At 37.9% G+C, this 19,127-nt stretch overlaps 1 protein-coding gene across 1 annotated transcript in view; it reads right to left on the reverse strand.

Moving 5' to 3' along the window:
• The window catches only part of Igf2bp2 (insulin like growth factor 2 mRNA binding protein 2), a 152,787-nt gene extending 134,095 nt beyond the window's left edge, over positions 1 to 18,692 (reverse strand). The window contains exons 1-2 of the mRNA XM_027951478.3: positions 18,515 to 18,692; positions 16,892 to 16,952 (exon numbers count right to left, since the gene is read on the reverse strand). Of these exons, the coding sequence (XP_027807279.1) occupies positions 16,892 to 16,952; positions 18,515 to 18,692 (239 nt within the window). The remainder of the gene's footprint in view (positions 1 to 16,891; positions 16,953 to 18,514) is intronic.
• Positions 18,693 to 19,127: the final 435 nt, after the last annotated feature.

Here is a 19,127-nt window from a genome sequence, read left to right on the forward strand (position 1 = left end):
AAACAAAATAACTTTTAATTTCACATAACTCAATTTATCAGGGTCTTTAAAAAAACAGGAATATGTAATGCAAATAAAGCAAGCACTGAAATTTACTAAAAACTTTAAAACATGACTACCAGTACAGTGCTGTTGACCAAAAGTCATAGTCATTTAGAACATTCTATAGCCAAGCTGAGAGTTTTTCATGACTTTGGTAAAATGCTAATACAGAATGATCATTCAATACTGCCATGGACATATTGACATCAAAAATAATACAAAAGCATTATCAAATTTCTTCAGGAACTTCCTGAACCATTAGAAATGTTTGCAGTATTTTCTCAATATATAATAGAGGTAGATACCAAAGATCTGAGTGCTTTGTGCTTTGGATTTTTAGTAGGGAAGAGAACTGGCTGGGTCTCATATCAAAGTGACCACTGTATTTTGCTTGAGAAAGACTTACTCATATTTGGTATAGTAAATGGCATATTTCTTAGAAAACCAATGATTTTAAAGAAGAGTAAATATATTTTCCTCTTGTAGACCATGGCTAACCACAGTATGGCACAATTCTGGAGAAATCAGACCTCACCCAGTTACAAAAATAGCAAAAAGGATTCTTGCTACTGGCAGAAAAGTGACAAACATCTTTATTGATACTAGAAAAGTAATACGTTAAAATTTTTCTATTAGGCATTAAAAAAGCCAGTTCTTTCATGTAAGACAAAGTAATTTGTATTTTTATTAAAGTTGAAATAACCCTTCAGGAGAAAGAATAGAAAGAAGTGAAAAAAAAATTAAAAAACAGGGGCTGAGGCTGAAGCTCAGTGGCAAAGCGTTTGCCTTGCATGTATAAGGCACTGGGTTGGATCCTCAGCACCACATAAAAATAAATAAAAATATTGTGTGTCCATCTATAACTTAAAAAAACATTTTTTAAAAAACCAGACTGATGGCTGGGGTTGTGGTTCAGTGGTAGAGTGCTTACCTAGCACATGTAGGGCACTGGGTTCGACCCTCAGCATCACATAAAATAAAATAAATAAGGTAAGGGTATTGCGTCCATCTATAACTTTAAAAAAAAAAAACAGACTAAAAGCTAAAAATGTAACCCTGACTACATTACTCTGATCTGAACAATCTGGACCTCAGTTCTCTAATCCATGAAATGGGGACAGGTAGGCAGATGTCTTCCTACATGGCTTGTGAAAATTCAGTAAGTGTTATAAAAGGGTTCACTAATCAGTAATTGTTATTACTGTTGTTTTAGTTCAAAAAGGGCTTACTTACTATAAATATTAATGTAAGGAGATTATTATTTGTCAGTATAAGCCCCAAACAAAGCAAGTATCTCGTTATTTATTGATCTTTCCTGATTGCCATAAACACCAACATGACTCCCAAAAGATCCCCAACCTCCTGAAATTCAGCATCCTGAGTAATCCCTTCCCAAAGAGTGTGAGCTGGACTTAATGTCTCACGTCTAACAAAGAAAATGAGGCTGAGGGATGACGTGCTGCTCAGTGACAAAGAAAATGAGGCTGAGGGATGACGTGCTACTCAGTGACGGTCATGGAAAGGCAGTGTGGAGTCACTCTCCTCTGCTATGCTCTCTTGGATTACTCACCCTAGGGGAAGCCTGCTGTGAGCAGACTGACGCAGCAGCTCATGTTGTGAGGAGCTGAACCCATACAAGGAAGCCTGGTGGAAGATCTCCCAGCCTCAGCTGAGCCTTCAGCTGACTGCAGCCCCAGCTGGCAGCTTGACTACACTTTTCTGAAAGATGCTGAGCCAGAACCACTCAGCTGAACTGCTGCCATATTCTTCATCCTCAAAAACATGTGAGATAATAAATGTTTGTTGTTTTAAATTGCTAATTTGGGAGGTAATTTGTATGCAGCAATAGATTACAAATACAAAGCATCTGAAAACATCTTGCTTGCAATTAACATTTAAGATCAGCTAATTCCTTGGTTCTGAATTACCTTATCCAGTGGTAAATGGCATTGTGCACCTGAGTTTTGTTTGTTTGTCTTGAATAGTAACTTTAGATGTTGTCCACTTAATCTACTACCGATTAAGCATCCCTAATTCAAAAATCAGAAATCTGAAATGATCCAAAATTTGAAGCTTTTTGAGTGTTAACATGATTCCACAAATGGAAAATTTCATATCACTATTCATGTACAAAATTATATACAAAGCACCATATAAAATTACTTAAGTAAGCAGCATATATACATATATTTCAAATATTATATATTTATATATATGTATGTATGTATATGTATGTGTGTGTGTATATATATATCTATATAGATACATAGATATATAGATATCAAATATTATAAAATATGAAAAAATCTAAAACACTTCTGGTCCCAAACATTTCAAATAAGGTATACTCAACATGTTTAAACAAACATACCTTATATTTGATTCTTGTATTCACCCAAGAGTTAAGCTGTGAATAAGAGTTAAGCTGTTTGGGGGCTGGGGTTATAGCTCAGTGATAGAAGGCTTGCCTGGCATTTGTGAGGCCCTGGGTTCGATCCCCAGCACCACATAAAACTAAATAAACAAAATAAAGGTATCATGTCCATCTACAACTAAAAATATTTTTTTAAAAAAAGTATAGCTGTTTTGTTTTTAAATCAGTTTTTCTCCTGTGATTCGCAGATTTTTAGTGCAAACTGGGTTTAAGAGACACACAGACCTCAACACCAAATGTATTCTAATATTCTTTTTGGTTAAAACCTCCTATCATTACTGATAATAATTTGGGCTTTGAAAAACTGTCATACAGATTTATGTCATAAAGAAGTATGTGAAGTTTGGACCCCATCCATTCCTATCTAGGTTGTAATACTAGTTACATATTTGTTTGAAATTGCTTATGAACTTTGATGTGACTTGACATTTATTTTTATCTTTAATGTCGATAGATCAGTAATGGAATTTTTAAAAAATAACCATTTTATGTCACTTAAAACAAATAAATTTTTAAATGAAATTTTATTTGTAATTAAATTAAACATAGTTAGCACGTCATATGGGGTGAGAAAGCTTCAAGTCCCAAGCTGAATTTTTCTTTTGGCATTCTGAATGATGTGACCCTCCAATGAATAGCAGCTTTTAGTTCTCTTTCCTTTATTGACCCATGTCTCCACCCAAGGCAGACTATGCTCTAATAAATAATTGAATACTTGGAAAGAGAGAGAGAGAGAGAGAGAGAGAGAGAGAGAGAGAGACAGACAGACATAGGGAAAAATATTTTCATGTAATCTTACTGAGTTTTGTGATTTAAGAATTAACCTATCCTTGTTTTTTTAACGACTGATGTGCAAAACCTATTCTGGTTCCAACAAATCTAAAACTCTGCCTTCTAATGCTCACTCCACAGCCCTGTGCAATGGCCTATGCAGCTCATCTTAACGTTTTACTGTTTTTGCCATGCTAGGAATTGAACCCACAGCCTCACACATGCTAGGCAAGTGCTCTACCACTGAACTACATCCCCAGCCCTCACCTTAAATTTTAATAGAACCTTCATTATTTAATATTTTTATTCCATTTTAGGTCAAAGATAGAGTAAAAAATTTGAAGTCATTTTCAAGAGAAAAAAAATTTTCAACTGCTTTTTACCCCTACAGTTTGAAATAAAGAAGGAAGAGAGGGGAAAAAATTATTAATGTATCTTATTACAGTTTTAATTTTACAAAAAAATTATTTAATGAACAGCTATTTCAGAGCATTCAGAATGTAGCTTTGGAACTACAAATAAGACCTAACTCTCACAGAACTTCCAATTTTTAGTTTTAAAGACCAGACCCCAAAATGGAGTTGGCTATTTTTATGGAACTACTGGGATCCATCACAAATGAGGGGAGCCAAATGTAATCCTGAACTTCCAGATTGGTGTTTGCCACTCTGTCATGCCTTACCATAGATGATTCACCAACTCAAGATCTCCAAGACATGTGCTCTATCTCACCACTATACTAAGAAGCTATTTCATCATTCATATAAATTACAGAGCAAAAAGATACATTAAAAATGCTAATTTCAACTGTCAGAGCAGTTTTTAATTTTGTTTCTTAAAAAGTCCCTTAGGTAACTGGCAGTTTTCTTTAGTTTGCCTTAATGAGTATTTACTGCACCCAAAGCCCAGAAGCAGAATCCATATGGCCTTCAATTTCCTTGACTTAAATATAAGAAAGTTCAACAGTAACCAAAATACTTCTCAAATATATTCAAAAGCACCATTTTCACCACTGCATTTTCCTACCGTATACTCTGCTTTTAAAATCACTTGCCTTACATTAGATGTTTTAGAGACAGAATAACTCAAGTTCTTGTTTTAAAGTGTTTGCCAAACATATGAGAATCATAGTTTCTTAGGAAATGGCTTAAAACATCATCTATAGTTGGCTTAGTGCTTAATTGGAAAGAGTGTGATTTAGATCTATACAGAAATACTCCTCCAATTATATGAAAATATAGGCTTTTTTTTCTCATGAACATGTATTATGAAACTGTACACACAAACTTATATTACTGTCACACATTCAGCATATGTATAGGCTATATTTATAAAATAATTTTAGATGGTTTCATATAACAGAAACATCATAAGATTATTACATAAAGATAAAAATATAGGGTACTTTATAATAGAGAAAATAAAATAAATATTCTACAAAACCAAATGGAGGATGGTTGCTGTGACTGAGAACTAACTTAATTTTGAGCTTTCCAACAGCTATCGTGGTTAGATAAAAGAGACACACTAGTTTATCCAGTTTTTCAAGAGGACTTTTCCCTCACACCCATGTACAAACCTAAGTGCAATAAATAGTAAATACATTGGACAGTGTCTTCAACAACGTTTTTGGAGATAATATAGATTTTCATATGGCAGAGACTGCAAACTGGCAACCCATGGGCCAGATTTAATCTGTAGCTGTCTTTTTAACATCCTCACGGTCTATAACTTTTTTTAAATTGTTGCCAATTTTAAAATTTGGAGATTTATAACATAAGATTTTTTTCCTCGCCAGTGCTGGGGGTTGACAAGGCTTCATGCATGGTAAGCAAGCACTTTACCACTGAGCTATATAATCAGCCCTTCTGGCTTCTCTTGAAAATTTAGATTCGGGAACATTAGCCACACATTTCCAAATAACAACAGCTGGCTAGTGCCAATCTCAGCTTTCCTTGCACACCCCAAATACCTCCTTGCCACCACTTACTCATATCATTTACATGCACTAGCCCTGCAAGCATCTGAGTGCAGTCCCTTATAAATATATGGCAATCTCTGACAACAATCTTACTACAGCTGGCATATAGGAAATGAAGTCACTGATCTTAGAAGACTGGTGTGCAGGAAGCTAGAGAGATAGAATTGTACAGATTCTCTCTGGATCTGCTTCATCAGGGGCTCTTTACCCAACAAAGAAGCCAAATTCCAAGGACTTTCAGGGCTCCCCAAGAGTTCTTTGCCATAGGGTAAGAAGTCACAAAGAGAAAAATGTTTTTTAAAGTGATAACCTTTTTCTGAACAAAACTCAGTTATGCAGGACGGATACTGAGGAAGTGCATGTTGGAGTAAGATGGTTCACATGCAATCTGATTTGCTGAGCATCCCCTCTAACCAGTTTTAAATGTCTGAGCACCACCCATGTGTTCACAGAACTCAAGCAAAACAGATAAAAGGAGAGCTGCTTTGCCTGAAGAAGGGTTAGGAAGGCCAAGAGCTGCTCTGCTAAAGAAAAAAAAAACTTGTTTCCCATGAATAAGCAGGTCCCATGTCACTATATCCACCACTCTTCAAGTCAGTTGACTCCAATGGCTCTGCCAAGAGCTGGAGTGCAGTCGCTGGCCAAGGAGGTCTCTGGAAAGTTCTTGAAGGGCACACATTCTGTTGTTGGTTATAGAAACATCCATAGATTTAGTAGTCTGGCTTGCAGTTGGCAGAGCAAACATTTGTTTCTAAAGTGAAAGTGACATGAGATGGAAGGCCATTCTACAGGAAGCAGATGCAGATGTAACAAAGGCAGGGTCTACGCTTCCCTCAGGAAAGAGTTTGGATCTGCTAGAGGGCCTAATCAAGACCCAGAAAAACACACCATAAGATGGAACCTCATAAACTGGTTTTTAAAGTAGCAATCCCTTTTCTAAACCAAATTCTAGACTGACTTCCAATACATAAAAGAGCAATGAATGTAGCTGTCTTCAGATTGCAAGGTGGTAAGATGCCAAGATTCCTTATGTACATTCATCCACTCCTTCTTCCCATACATTTGGCATCTCTCTTCAGAATCCTAAGGCTCTGAGATACACACTGTTAAAAGCAATCCTATGGGATTAAAAGATATGACTTTGGCCCAGAAATTTTTAAGGCAGGCATTAATACCTTGACCATAATCATTACATATAAACTGAAGCCACAAATAAATTTTAATATCTAAATTATTATTTTGAAACCATTATTGAAATACACATACACATCAAACCATTAATACAAAAATCAATTAACTAAAAGGCTAACTTTTCCCTGGAAAAACTCTCACAATGTAGAAAAAAATCATTTCAGAAACCAGCCACCTGTTCCCAGTTCTCTGTACTCTTAAAAAATGCCCTTTAAATGTGCCCAATTCACAAACCTAAATCTATCTCACTTCAAATAATTGAGCAAACAAAATCTTTGTCATCTCAACTATTTTGTGACTAAATGTGTGATGATTTTAAGAATAAGCAGCTAAAATTTTTAAATATTAAGCAACTAGTATTTTGTTCTTCATTCCTTAAAAGGGAGAACAGATCCTACGTTTTGAAATGTCTGAGCCTAAAATTTGATTTCTAAAGAACCTTGATTTCATCATCTTCAGTGGTGGCATAATGCAGAGAGTTTTAAAAGGCTTGGTTTACAAATTCAGTGTCCCCGACTTGAAGACATCATTATCAGTTTGAAGAGAAAGGGAAAAAAAGGCCAGCTGGATCCAGGAGAGAGGTCAGATGATTTACCCATCCACAGAATTTTTTTCTATCCTTCAATGGATTGGAAAAAAAAAAAAAAGATGTTTTCCCTTTACAAAGGATAAAAACAATTGCACTTCAGGGGAAGAAAACATAATCTAAACTTTCAACACCAGGAAATTCCTTCCCAAATTTTCAACCACTTACAAAAGTCTACACCGTGTGACCCCCACACCCATTGAAGCTCGTGTGTCTGCTGCACATTCCAAGGAAGCATGTGCCACAGAACCCATACATTCCAACACATTGAGCAAGCACACACACGCCTCCCCGGCCGCCCCAAACCTTAGTCAAAGAGGGGGCAATGGGGCTGCAGGCAGGCCTACACAATAGGCTCCGCACCCCAGCCCTTCCCAGCCATCACCTCCGTCATGCTAAGGGGAAGGAGAATAAGGGAGAGGAAATGGCCAGCACAGGCCCTTAGAGAAAGAAATGCAAAACCTTTTTTGGGGCAGGCCAGCCACATACTCTTTAGAGTTTTAAAATGTCAAAGGAAAAAACAAGTTGCAGGAGACTCTCAGTCCTGCTGTCATAATGGAATCTACACACTATCACGGAGGACCAGTCTTTCCCACGTGCTCTGGAATTATAGGGAACGCATAAGCTGCACCACCAGGGTTCAGTCACCCAGTCACCTCTGCTTCGGTGGCCTTTCCCTCCTCTCTTCCATCCTCTCCCATCCCTCCCTCTCCCTCTGTTCTTTCTTAATAACTGAAGAGGCTAAAACTGCACGTTTTCTATTAATCTGTTTTCATCATCTACATGTGACTCAACAGACACAAAACATTTTATTTCAAAACATTATACATACAATCATGAAGAAAAACACCTAATTCTCAAAGTATGCATTGTTAAAAATCACAAAGATCAGGAAGGACTAAAGTAAAAGGTCTCTCTATGTAATATAAAAGAACTATCTGGCCTGTACTCACAAGAACATTTCAAAAGATCTTCTACTTCATGAATTGGTAGGAGGTTAACCTGTCTAGGGAACCACCATTCAATTTTTTTTTTTTTTTTGTCTCACTTTTCAAAAAGAAAGGGTAAAGAAAAGATATAACAGAAATAAGAATGTATTTTCTGATAATATTTTAATCCCTATTAGAGGTTCTTGACTAAGTAATATTTTATGAGAAATTTCATAAGATGATATTCTGATCAAAAAGGATCATCTTTCTTAATAGAAGCAAATCACTTATATCTCATTTCACTGGAATATAGCCCTATTTTAAGGTCTACTTTACTAAATTTAAAATCACAAATGCACAAGATGCTTAAGGACTGCCTTACAAAGAACATACAAATCTGCTCCCTATTTTCACTAGCTTTTTCATATTTCAGAAAGTTAAAATTTTCTAATTTTAATAAGGTGAAGATTTTATAAAATATAATTTCAAGAGTCCCTATTTCTCTTTTCCAAACTATAGACATTTTTAAAAACATAGATAAAATAAAAACATGCCAAACTTTGTGTAACATTCCAGATCCTAAACAAAAAACAAACCCAAACAAAACAAAACCTGGTAGGATTGGATTTAATATCCTGCATAGATCACTTGCAAATGACCTTGGAAAGGCATAGGTCTCACAGTACATATGATATGAAGTTATTTGGATGCTAATAAATCCCTCAAGTTTTTTGTGGGTTGGTTTGTTTCAGGATGTGTATGTATGTATATGTGTGTAGGTATGCCCAAAGGTATGGAATACAGACCCTCCTTCTGTGTTATTTGCATGCATGTTTTTTGCACATTACAACTATGACATTTGTTTCAACATTTTTCCCCTTACATAATTTACAGATTCCTCTACTAGAGATCCACTTCAAGAAAATTGCTTCAAATTATGACTAATACTTTCAATTATTTTTCAATTATATTAAATTTAAAATATACTAAACTTCAGCCCCTTATCCTTCTTACTATATCTGCTGTGTACATGTAAATTTTACCCAGAGCTAAGAGTAATACACAAAGTTACTCCACAGCCTATGTACAAACTATCACAATTTCTTACTTGATTGCTAAGGTGCTATTACTTTATCCCAACTAGATGAATGGCAAAGATAATATGGCCACTGCTTCTCTGAAGCAGTTTTGGTCCAATGGACAGAGTTGTTTTAGGAATCTGAGGCTTCACAGCCCTATCTGTAAAAGGAATTAAATACAGATCTCTCCAAGCTGTTCAAGGGATAAAATAAAAGGCCTACAAGGCCTAGTCCATTGTCTAGTACATAGCAAATACTCAGTATTAGTTACTATTCTTTCTCTTCTCCATCTTCCAAGTTAGATTTCCATGGAAATCACCAAAACCTGCTGTAGACTGTACTAACTTGAAGAAATACATGAGGAGTTGGAAATAACCCTTTCACTTATTTTTTTCCTTAATAATTCTTCCCTCCCTCCCACTACTACCATCAATATGATAGTCCATGAAAGTTACAGAAAACAGAAGTATGAATGCAGGAAAAAAAATGCAATTATGGGGAAATGAACTATACTTCACATGCTCAGTTAATAAGTGTTTTAGAGTGATTACAACATTAAGGTTCCCCTCCCTATTCATACTCAAACCATCCCCACAGGAGAGGTAAAAGGCCTTGTTCTTATACAGAAAGTGAAACAGAGAGAAACATCACCTCTGGGGCAAATCTGGGGAAAGATCTGGCAGTTCCTACCAAGGAAACACAAACCAAAACACAGTGCTGACCTCTCAGAATGGACGGACTGGCTGCAACCTGTGACAAACCCACCCAGGTGAGTCCTCACACTAGACTTTTACTCACCACATGGCACACAGTCTTCATCAGGGCTACACTCACTGCCTACTCTGTATGTTTCAGGTGCTAAGTGAAACACCTGTCAGGGCAATGTTCTATTTCATAACACAAATAATGCATCCACTGAAAAAAGCAATGTAAAAACAATAAAAACACTTGGGTACACCCCACTTCCCTCTATAGACAAGCAAGGAGATGGTAGGAGGTAATGCTGCTTTTAAAATTCCTCATTTTTGTTTCTAATTATTTTGTCCAAAAACAAAAATAAAACTGTAACAAACAAAGATCAGATTATTTGGACATATGCATGGTTTTTTGCACATTACAAAAAAAGAACATACAAATCAGATGTATAGAGATGTATCAGAACTCTTAAGTTTTCATTTATGGGACTTAAGAATAAGATGATTGCAAAGGATCAAATCTATTTTCACATATTTCCATCACTATTGAACAGCAGCCTTGGAGCCTTAGAACTCTCTCAGTTGGCTTCTTTAAAAGTTAAAAGTAAGTAAAACACACTGAAGTGAGAATCAGAAGACCTGGGTTCTAGCTCTTCTATTTAATTAACTTAGTTTCTTTGAGACTAAGTTTCCTCATCTGAGAAAAGGGATATCAATTTTCTTCGTTTTTCACAAAATTATTATTTGGAATAAATGATATGTGTAATAGCCTTGAACAGCCTTAGTACTATATGAATATAAGATGAAGGAACATAAAAATACATTCCCCTACAATAATGCTGCTAGTATTGCTTACATAGCAATACAGGGAATCATGAAACTATCTTTCTTATACATTTAAAACAAAAATTTAAAAATTCAAGTTTCCCCCTAAGGCAAATTCACATTTGGGGATGTATTATGTGACAATAAGAAAACCTGAAAATAACATTCTCATTGCCACAGTCCCATACAAAATTACCTGGTAACTTAGTGCAACACTTCTTATGTTAAAGGTAAATATTAGAAAGTTTGAAAGTTTTCATTTAAGAGACTTATTAAAAGACCTACTTTAACAGAATGAGAAAATCCTAATGGAAGCATCCATATTTTAAGAAATAAAGTGTCAAGCATAAATAATTAGAAAAACCAGGAATAAACAAAACACATCCTAAGAATGCAAACTTAGCGAGTGAAAACCATCAGCTTAGGGAAGAGATGTATAATTATTAAATGATAGAAACAGAGATGATTTTTGGACTTGACTGCCTACCAATAATAAAAAAGCATCCATTTTCACTAATCTACTTATTCTACCTCAATACGCCATCAAACTGAACCAAATTAAAGAAACAGCCACTGTATTCTCCCTCCTTTTTGGTAGCTGAAGCAAGTAAATTTAAAGTTTTCTGTAAAAGAAAATTATTTTTCTTCACTTTTTCAGACTAAAATCCATGATCAAAACAGGAAAAGTAAAACCTTAAAAATGATGCTCTGAGCACTCTGCAATTTTGCTGCCCAAAATAGAAGCCATACAGTCCATGCCACCAAATGAAAATTATAAGTTTGTAAGCATGAAGTCAAATTATGAAGAAAACAATTTTAAATGTTTTAATGGTAATAAATGGGAGGAAAAGCTGTTATCTGTACTGGTAGGTGCTTGTTTATTTGCTATTCTCTGTTTGATGACATTGTTTAGAAAGACTACCCAAACTAATTTGAACTTGAAGTTTAATGTAGGAAGAATAAAACTTCACTAATAAATTATTTGGGCACGTTTTTTTAAACAGAACTCTCCCATCCCTCAAATTAAGTGGCCATAGATTTTGAGAGATTATGCTTTTGATTAAAAGTTTTAGAGCATAAATTTTTTAAAAATTGGTTTAGCCAAGCCCCACCAGTCTCAAACACTGAAAAGAGCTCTGAAGACACTTTAGTGGTATTTAAGTTTAATTTTAAAAAATAAAATTTGAAATCTATAATTCAACCTTATCAGCTTCCAAAAAAAAAAAAAAACCATTTCAATGCTACACTGCTTCTAATGAGACTGATTCAGTTTGTGCTATGCAAAATAATGGGTTACCTTCCAAACTATACAATTTCTAAATGAAAATATACATTCAAAGCTGAAATTTTCTAATACTTAAAAATAGCTTTTGGATCACTGAAACCTTCACAGAATCACACTCATGAGAGGATAAATCCAAGTCAAAAGGAAAGAAGGCAGATTTTGCAGTAGATGGTCCTCTCGGTAGCATGTTCACTAAAAAAGCAACCACAGGTGCCTATGACTTCACTTCCACAACAAGGTTAACCACCTAAAGTGCTCTCATTTAAGGCAAATACCATTGCAGCTGATCCCCTTTACAAGTCTCAATCACCTAATGATTTTCATTAGCCTGGTCAGGACTGAAATCCAGATCAACTGTTGTTCAATTAAAGATCTCCTCTTCCCTCCTGACACCATCTGTCTGAAACCACTGTCCCCCACAACACACACACACACACACATACACACTCTTGCACACACCCCACTGAATCACAGTGATGACACATTTAGCTTGGTAATATCCTCTAACTACTCTGACCAATTAATTGCTCATCTACTTTTGAGGGTTTCGTTCATAGACTTGGAAGAGTGATTCAGTTGTACACTGCAAATATTTAGAAAGTTTAAAAGTATCAAACTGTACAAATGATTTCTATAAAAAATCTGTTTTCCACAGATTTGCTGACTTCTAATAAATGTACCCAGGTTACTATCCTTTTATGCTCAATTCACTATCATTTACATTCTTCCCCAACCTACTAAAAAAACCTGGAGCAAACTCCATTAAAAAAAATTGTTTACTCAAAATAGTAGTGAAATAATAGTTTTGATAAGTAATTAGTTCAAAATCCTCTAATCCCTTTAAAAATATTTTAACTTTCTTAAAGAAAATATATTGTACTTTGAATCATTATGTATAGAAGATTTTGTACAAATATTACTAATCTTTCCTCATCTATTGAATGATGAGGAAAGATTGAAAGATTAGTAATATTTTTTCAACACAGTAAAACACAAAACTTAACACCATTTCTACTGGCCATCTTACCAGCTATGGCAACAAGGAAACATTATTTTTATTATTGAAAAATCACAATTTGTCAAATGTACTACATATTACCAATTACCTTTTAGAATGAGTGTTTAGGTGGTCAGCTAGTATTTCTATAAATTAAGACCTTACAATTTAAAATCAATATGTATTTGGTGAAATGAAAAAACTCAACCAATACATAAAACTTATTTTGATATGTAGACTTCATTGGTTTTATTATTTAACAAAATGTTAAAAATCTAATGAACAGACTTTTAAAAAGATAAACTCAAATTTTAAAATTACATCATTAAATTACCAACTATTTTTTTCTCCATTGCTTCTGTTTGAACTCTAATATTTATCTCTTAGAGATCACAAAAATGTGTATTTTCTAGAACTATATGAAAACAACCTTTTTTAAATGGGAAACTAAATGTCCAACTCCAAAACCCCAAAAAAAAAAAAAAAAAAAAAAAATCTTAGTTTGATATTGTGCATTTTGTATTAATGTATTCTATCCACACATGAAATCTATATAATTAAATCCAAGTATTAATTTCTTATTCAACAAATTCTTGAAAAGAGCTACCATATGATTTTAACCTAATAAAGTCTTTTCTGTTTCTAGAAAATTAAAAATTGATGCAGCAAAAGCCTTTGTTGTAGGAAGACTTGAGGTTGGGTGGGTTTTTTTTTTTTTTTTTGGTATTTAATTCAACTATACACAATGTAGTACATACAAGCAAAATACAATTGAGATACTGTTTTCTTTAACATTCCTATAGGAGACCAAATTCATTTGCATGGGAGAGAACACAATTACTGATTTTTAACTCATGAAAGACAAATTCATAGCTTTTTCCTACACTACCTCATAGTATTCACACCATCTCAGTGGAAGCATGTCTAGAATTACTTAGTAACTTCCTACAAGTGGGCAGAAATTGCATTTTTCAAAGTTTTGTTTCTCACAGAATCATTCAACTTTAGATACAAAAGCACATTCAAGTTAGCGTGTCTTAGCTCAAAACAATTTATGCAATATATGTTTGTGTGTGTATATGACTTTTTTTTTAAGTAAACTTTCATCAACGCCAAAAATGAAATTTCTCTCAAGGAAGTTTCCACAACTTTGAACAGTATTTTAATAGTTACCAGTTTTTTCCTCGTTAATAAATCTTTAAGCCATAATATATTACCAAAATATGAATAGAGGAAAAAAGATGCATTCAAGAGAGACTGAAACCAACTTAGGAAATAAGAGAAATAGATACTCTGTGTGTGGTTTACATTACAATAATTTGCATTTAAGAAGAATGAAACACATATGGCCAAAAAAACAATTTCTGAGTGAGAAAATAACAGTATCTAGTCTACTGTGTAACAGCACATGTAAAATGATGTTGGAAAGACATTTAACAAAAGACCCAACTGGTAAACAAATAACATGCCAATAATTTCATACATTAAGATAGAAAAATCTCCTTCCAAATTATCATTAGTCTGGCTGGGGCTGTAGCTCAGTGGCAGAGTGCTTGCCTAGCATGCATGGGGCACTGGGTTCAATCCTCAGCATCACATAAAAATAAATTTAAAAAAAAGGGCATTCTGTCCATTTAAAAAACAAAACAAAACAAATTATCATTAGTCATAAAAAATATCTATTTAGGATGCAGATATTAAAATTTCTTCTTGAGAAATCAAAGAAATAACTACAATATACAGAAAATTAGCACTCAATTGTTGAATCATTTTTTAAGTAAGCAAGCAGTGAGGATGAATTGTTTTCTTCACATTTTCACTTCAACTAACACAAAAACCACATATAGAACTGAACTAGCGCTCACAAATTTACTTTTAACTTGTTAATTTTCATAAAAAATGCAACAAAAAAGCACCAAAATAGTCACCATATAACTTGAAAGCTTTGGTTTCAAATGTCACAGTACCCTGGCTTTTGAAAGCCACCAGCGTGGTAGTGCCCAGTACTACACGATAACACACAGCTGCCTCATCCCAAGAGTCTGAACTCAGTTTACACCACCAGTTAAAGCTCTCTCTCCCTTAGCCTACAGTCCATGTAGCTAATTTCCACATTTTAAGCCAATAAAGGAAAGGAAAAAATGTATTAAAGACATCCAATCAGAAATGAAGCAAACTCCTCTATAACAGCAGCTTATGCATACATTTGGTATGTTAAACATCCTCAAGTGTAGTGAATCATATACAGCACATTTTAATCTACCTCCTGGATATTTCATATCACTAGCGTATTCAGAGAAATTATGGACTAATAGGGCTGGATAAGTTCTAGAGTGTTCTTTTTAATTTATGCAAAAAACTTGGAACATACTTCTGAATTTTAACTCATACAAACAGAACAAAATTATTTAAATGACATTCCAACTAACAGTAAATAATCTATGAATTTCAAATAAAAACTATAAAGTAGCATGCTTGTTAAGTTTTAGATGATGTTAATGACTTTAAATAAACTAGTATTTCACTTATATTGCTAAATTAAATGACATATATTACAACATGAAATGAGACACCAACTAACTGAAGTTAAAATTATAATGATTTTTACTAATTATAACCCCCAAAAGGATTCACAACAGCTAAGCGGCCAACAGGCATTTATAGAAACATAGTGCTAACATCTTGGGAATTCTTTCAAACACTGTTCAATATATTCATCAAATTTTAAAGTGCTGTGGGATGAGTTATTTAAATTTACAATAAATACTTAGTATACCAATCAGCTTCTACCTGGAATTCTTCAGCAAAAGTAATATTAAAGAAAAATTTACAAATTAAGAATATTTATTGAAAACCAATCAGCTATGCATTACATTTTTCCCAAAAGAAGAAATAGCTTTGCATGACACATGAAACTGTAAGTCATAACTCTTAGCTCTTTTTTTTTTTAATTAATTTCTAATATATTACAGAATCACTTGCAAACAAAAGATATTCTGTTACGATTTAAAATGTAATTGGAAAAGTAGACACAATTTTTAAAAATCCCTTCAAAATACATCTAAGCATTTATAAAATGAAGGTAGATTATTTTAAAATGCATCAATCCTGGCAAAAATCAAATGGCTACTACATTATTACAAATTGGAAAGGTGGTAAATCAAAAACACTTAGTCTCCAATTCAGCTACTTAATGAAGAAGTGTATGTGAATGGGATATAAGCTAAGTTAGACAATACACAAGATTAGAATGAGTAATAAAGGGCCCGAATTTAAAGTCCACAATATACTTTAAACAAAGATGTTCTCGCTCATTCTTCCCTCATAGATATTTTTCATGTTAGCAAATCACTGTGGAGCAATCCAAACCCCACAAAATTTGCTACTCCTTCACTAACAATAGTGCAGTTAAATCTAACGATTTCACTGAGATATTTGTTTGGCCTCAAAAATTTCTTAAAACAACAATAACAACAAAATGCTCAAAAGCAAGACTCAGTTTTCTCAGTGACTTTTTGGTTTTTCTCTTTTAAAGTCTGGCTTTTCACTACCATGCAATACAAACAACATACTTCTGTAGAATGCTATGCAAAATATTGACCCCTTACTATTTTATTATTCAACATTACACTATCTAAAAAAGAAAAGTAATTAATCCCGTGGTTTAGTTAAGCAATTCAGCTGACACAGTAAATATTTACTCTTAACATCTCACAGGAAGTCTTGACAAGTATTTGTTGCCATTGTGCTGGGGATAGGGGTGGGAGTGGGAAGTGGGGGGTGGGAGGCAACTTTTGATAAACAAATGGTCCCAGCGAACTGAACCCACCTAACTATCCTGACCTCCAATTGAGCCCCAGTTATTTTTCAAGTACAGTAAACACCTTATATAATGAAAGTAAAAAATTGGAACTTTCTAAATTATGTATCTCCACTATCCAAACAAACAAAAACCTTTAAAAAAAAAAAAACTATAAGAACACGTTTTTAAAAGCCGAGGCTTATGTTGTTGTTGTTGTTTTTACCTATATGTAAGCCCAATCGCAAAGAAAGAAAAACTAAGCAAATGTATTTACCTTAGCTTTTTAGAGACTGAGTAATCAACTTCCATGATTTTCCCATGCAATTCCACTTTACCTTTAAAACAAAAATTTAAAGCACTCAGAATCTTCCTGAGATCAAACCCGCGGGGGTCTAGGAGGGGCACGCACACAACTCCACGCTAGGGCTCCGCCTTCAGGCGCCCACCAGGGGTCTCTACGAGGCTCCAGCTGGGCTAAGTTGGTGCCCAGTGTGAAGAAAGGTGGGTGCTCGGGGTCTCGTAATGAGGTGGGAAGGGCGCAAGCCGGGTTCCGACCCCAGGTATAGCTGTGGGTGGCATTACCGGAAAAACAAATTTAATAAAGAGCGGCGCCAATTTGAAAGGATGAGCTCATTTGAAACTCAAGCTGCAGGGCTGGCGCGGCCCCGTTCCTCTCCAGGCCCCCACCTCCCCATTCTGCTAACCCCAAACCCGAAGGCTCCACTGCGCTCCCCCAGTCTCTCTTCCCTCCTGGTGGCCCCGAGAAGACGCGCCGAACCCCCCCCCCCCCGGGTCGACTACTGCGAGAGCCCGGTCCCAGCCAGCTTCTGGGTGTCACCTTGGCCTCGCCGCCGCCCCGCCCCCACCCCACGCGCCCTTGGGGAAGGGGCTCCCGCCGGACCCAGGGTCTGGGGGCGCAGGCTGGGGGACTGGGGGCGAGCGCGGCTCCGAGTGGTGCGAGTGAGGGAGGGAGAGTTGGGGAGTGCGCGCGCGCGAGTGTGTGTGTGTCGCTCTCCGACTCCCGTCTGGGCTCCAGCGCGCTCGCGGGCCCCCCGGTCGCCTCTTTCCCGGTTCTCAGCCCCGGCCCCCACCGAGTTGAGACAGGGCACCTCGTAAAAAGGTGCTTCTGGCCAAGCGGGAGGCAGGGGGACGGACGGCGGAAAGCCCCCAGCCCCGAGTTCTTCTCAATAAAATCGGACAAAAAATTCAGGGAAAAATAGGAGCGCTTGAGATCAGCAAGAGGGGACTGAGCTTCGGCAAAGGACTGAGGGAGATGTGCCGTCGTCCAGGGGCTGAGGTTTGGGGAGCCCCTGGGCATCGAAGGGGTTCAGCAGGATGGAGCCGAGGGGTGCAGAAAGTGGGGGGCCTTGGGGCAAGGTGGGGAGGGGGGGTTGAAAAGAGAGTGCGGCTCAGGGGAACGCCAGAGGGCGAGAGGTCCAGGGCACGAGGCATGGGAAGGAGGAAGGTCCGGCCAGGAGAAAAGATGCTGGATTTTGGGGAAGTCCCCTGATAAAGGGGGTAACAGAAAAATCAGGGAAGAGGGGGTACAGAGGACTCTGGAAGGGTGGGGGTGGGAGCTCTGGAGAGCAGTTCGGAGCACCAGAGGAACATAGGGTGCCCCCAGAGAGCCTCAGGGACCCTTGGAGGGACACCGGGAGCGCCCCTGGGCTGCGGCCCGGAGGGCTAGGGGTGAGCCTGGGGCTGTTGGGGGAGGGGAGCGGGCCGTCCCAGGAGCAGGCGGGCGGCAAGAGTTAAGGGTCTGGTGCGTGGAAGTGAGCTTGCGGGCGCGGGAGCCCCCCGCCGGGCGCCGCCCGCCCGCCGGACTCGGCCTCCCAGCGGGAGCCGTCCCGACCCGAGCGGGGCGAGGCGGGGGGAGGGGGCAGCGCTGAGTGCTCACCCGAGAGGGTCTCTATGGCGCGGATGGCCCAGTTCTGGTCGGGGTAGTCCACGAAGGCGTAGCCTGACTTGAGCAGGACCTGTCCCGCCAGGGGCAGCTTCCTGTCCCCAAAGAGCTGCCGGAGGTCGTCGGCGGTGACGGCGGGGCTCAGGTTCCCGATGTAAAGCTTGTTCATCATCCGTCCCTTCCCCGAGAGCCCGCGGCTCCCCCGGCCCGGTACCCGGCGCTCCTCGCCTCCTCCGCTGCCCTCGTCTCTCCTCCTCCTCCTCCGCCCCCCCTCCCCGCCCTCCGCCCGCCCGCCACCCACCCCCACCCTCACCCTCAGCCTGGCTCCCCCCACCGCGGCCGGCCCGGCCCGCCCGGGGGCAGAGGCGGAGGCGGGGACTCGGCGCGGCTGCCTCCTCGGGGCAGAGTCCCGGGCCGGGCGGCGGCGCGCGGACAAAGCGCTCTCTCTGCCTCCCTCTCTCTCCCTCTCAAGGCGGTGGCGGGAGGAGGAGCAGCGGCGGGCGGCGGCAGCGCACCCCGCGTGTGTCTGTGTGAGAGTTTGTACGGGCGTGTGCGCAGCCGAGAGTGAGCGAGCGAGCGCCCCCTCCCAGCCCCGCGCCGCTGCGCC

Source organism: Marmota flaviventris, chromosome 8, assembly GCF_047511675.1.
Source record: "Marmota flaviventris isolate mMarFla1 chromosome 8, mMarFla1.hap1, whole genome shotgun sequence".
Taxonomy (NCBI): Eukaryota; Metazoa; Chordata; class Mammalia; order Rodentia; family Sciuridae; genus Marmota; species Marmota flaviventris.